The sequence below is a fragment of the Drosophila eugracilis genome, unplaced genomic scaffold (assembly GCF_018153835.1).
Source record: "Drosophila eugracilis isolate 14026-0451.02 unplaced genomic scaffold, ASM1815383v1 contig_2088, whole genome shotgun sequence".
In the NCBI taxonomy this organism is placed as follows: Eukaryota; Metazoa; Arthropoda; class Insecta; order Diptera; family Drosophilidae; genus Drosophila; species Drosophila eugracilis.
The window spans coordinates 2,092,853-2,095,956 of record NW_024572964.1 but is presented as its reverse complement, the minus strand read 5'-3'; the positions used below and the strand labels follow the sequence as shown (position 1 = coordinate 2,095,956).

General features: G+C 38.9%; 2 protein-coding genes across 2 annotated transcripts; both read left to right on the top strand.

The window, feature by feature from the left end:
• On the top strand, window positions 1-1,317 carry LOC108113661. The gene is made up of 2 exons (XM_017224338.1): window positions 1-987; window positions 1,036-1,317. Exons 1-2 carry the CDS (start codon window positions 1-3, stop codon window positions 1,315-1,317), a joined length of 1,269 nt encoding a protein of 422 aa, XP_017079827.1.
• Window positions 1,318-1,428: 111 nt separating this feature from the next.
• On the top strand, window positions 1,429-2,832 carry LOC108113598. The gene is made up of 2 exons (XM_017224255.1): window positions 1,429-2,556; window positions 2,614-2,832. Exons 1-2 carry the CDS (start codon window positions 1,429-1,431, stop codon window positions 2,830-2,832), a joined length of 1,347 nt encoding a protein of 448 aa, XP_017079744.1.
• Window positions 2,833-3,104: the final 272 nt, after the last annotated feature.

The following is a 3,104-nucleotide window of genomic DNA, read 5'->3' as shown; positions in this document are numbered from 1 at the left end:
ATGGAGAGACACGCAACGGCCAGGGGCTTTTGCCTGTGTCACTTGATTTGTGTGTGGTATCAGACCGGAAGGATCGGCCTATATTTGGGTTTCTATAACGTGGGTTATTCCGAGCAGCTGAGGAAATTTATATGCGACGAGCAACTTTACGTGCAAATAATGGCTTTGGTTAACTTGTTTACCAGCTGGCTCTATCTCTGCTGCAGTTATCGATGGATCCACGATCAGTTTGTGTTCCTGCTTTATGTTCCTCTGTATGTATACTTTTTGATACTGAGAAGACATCTGGCGAAGCTTCTGAATGAATGTGCTGGTGTCCACAAATCAATGCAAAGGATTCTTGGCAGTCGACTGTGCGTGAAGATCCACAGAGAATGTATCTACACCTTACTTCTCTTAACAATGATTATTTTGCTGCTTCTATGGAAAGTGAGAATTTATTCTATCTATCAGAGTATTTTTATTTTCGGCGTGGGATTTATCTACCACTTTGAGCTGTTGTTCTATGGTAACTATCTGATTTGGCTGAGCTGTATCTACAGATCTCTGAATGTGTTTCTCTGCCAAGACATGAGAAGTGACAGATTGTTTATATTAAAGGGAGTGCTACGGCTGCAAACGGTTATTTGGCGCGTTCATCAAAGCGTCTCCAGATATTTCGCCCTTCACATTATAAGTTTCATGATCCAGCCGGGGGTTAAAATGCTAATGATTCTTCATAGTTCTGGGCCACAACTGACTGCTCAAATGATTTCCTTGGCTCTACACTTACTCATGTTGACCCTCATTTTGATAATTGCCTCTAATCTACAAGAGCAGCATAGAAAATTTCAGAGGAATTACCTAAAACTAAGAGATGATCCCAACAACTTCGTTTTGAAGTCCTGGCGGCTCTTGCAACATAGAACTTTACCACAAGCCTTTGGAGTAACCTTTATGAGAAAGCGTGAAAAAGTGAAGTACAAACAGGATGTAGTTACTTTGATGGTGAGTTCTTGGCTTAACCAATTCGAAGTAATTTTAATCCACTTTCAGTTCTCCAACAACTACCCAGTTTTGCAGTTAACCAAAATGCCTTTTCATCTAACAACTTTTGGCTTCAAATGTGTCAAAATGAGAATTTCATTAACTATGCTGAGAAGCTGCCTGAGAACCCACATCCGTGAACTTCTATTGATGCTTGTTATTCGCCTTTATTTCCACAAAAACCTAACTTTTCCTGACTACGAGTATGAGTCCCAGGACGATTTCAATGGCAATGTGACCCAAACAATTAGTCAAGTCTATCGCTTTTACTTCTACGATGAGTTCCAGTGAATAATAAACACCGAAATGAGCCACATTAACTTAATTATCAATTACTTAATGGCTGCGGAGAGTGATCATAGTATGAATACCATTCCTGAGAACTTTTAGTTCTTTTCTGAAATGGCGAGACTTCGTTTCATCTTTAACATAGTCAAAGTTTTGCGATTTCCTTTGCACTTTTTTGGGCTTCTTCAGTTGAGGTTCAGTAACTCTCAAAGGATATATCAGCAAAAAGCAAACTTGTGCCGATTTCTACCTGCTATTTTTATCACGTTGATATTGGTCATCCATCAGTTTGTGAGTTATCATTGGGAAAGGGAAAGTCAACTGGTTAACTCCTTGAATATTGAGAAGAGACCTCTAAGGAGTGAAATCAAACTATGGAGCGAGAAGCTAACTAGCATCTATATCTTCCTGACTCTAATTTGGTCTTTGGCCAAAAAGAATTATCTGTGGAAAGTGGTAAATGAAGGACAATCGGCATATAAGCAGTTGAAAGCTCTGCTGGGAAAACATTTAATCCTGGAATGTTCCTGGTTGGTTCTCATCTACGGAATACTCTTGCTTCTCTTACTGAATGTGTTTGGAGCGACAATTTTATATTTCAACTGGCCTAAAATGAGTGGCGAACCCAAAACCATCACCCTTGCTGAAATATTTCAAGTTACCAACTACCTAATGGGACTACCCCGATTGATGTTTGTTCTTATATGGGCGCTGCACATTCTTTATCATCTGATAAATGCAGGATGGCTTGAAACCTTAAGGGAGTTAAGTTTACAAAGGAATTTAAAACTGTTTCAGTTCAATCTTCGTTATCTGTTTTCGGTTCACAAGCACATGAACATCTTCGCTGGGCATTACTTCAGAATGTCTTATGTATGCTTCCTATACATCATGTATTTTCGAATAGCAGAACTCCTTCAATATTTCCGATTTAATGCCATTGAGCTTGTGCAGAAGCAAAAGAGCCAAGAGGATCTGGAAGATGAAGCCTTTTGGAATGGACAAGAGAGCATACAAAATCTTGGAAATCCTATCATGAAATCTGTACTCATCTTATCCTGGCATTTGGCTTTGTGGATGCTGCTACTCGCTGCAGCTAATGTACATCAGGAGAAGTATTTCAACTTGATGGCAAAAAGCTGGAATTTCAAAGCAGATGAAAGTTGCGAACTGAAGGAAATTCTGGCTGGAAATGGCTGGAAGCGTCTTACCTTTAAGCAGTTGGATATCCTGGATGTAATGGTTGGTACACTTATATTAAAATTTATTCAAAATAATTTAATATATTTGTATTCAAAGTGCCTTTCAGGAATCTCAATTTGCGACCGTCAACCTGTTTCGATTTGCTTTTTGGCCAATAAGTTAAGAATAAACAGAAGCAGCTATATTAACTTAAAAACCATAACAGGACACTTCAGGCTCCTTTTAAATCTAGTAATTTCCGCTGGCATGGTCTACTTTATCCAGCAAATGGAACTCAGGCAACTGCAAGGATACCGTATACAGGAATCATTATAAAATTAACCAGCGCAACTCATCATGACAAATTAAATAATAATTAAATTAGTATATAAATAATTTATGCCACAGAAGAAGAACCCCAGATGCTTTGTGCCCGCACTCCACCTTTCCCTCAATTACTTAATGAATACAAAGCAGGAAAGTCGGGTGGGCAACCTTTCTGCCATTTTAATGACCTGACCTCGGGCCTCTTCAAATATCACAGACATAAAAAGGCAACCCTCAAAACTTTTGCCATTATAAACATAAAGCGTAAAGCAACAAATGGC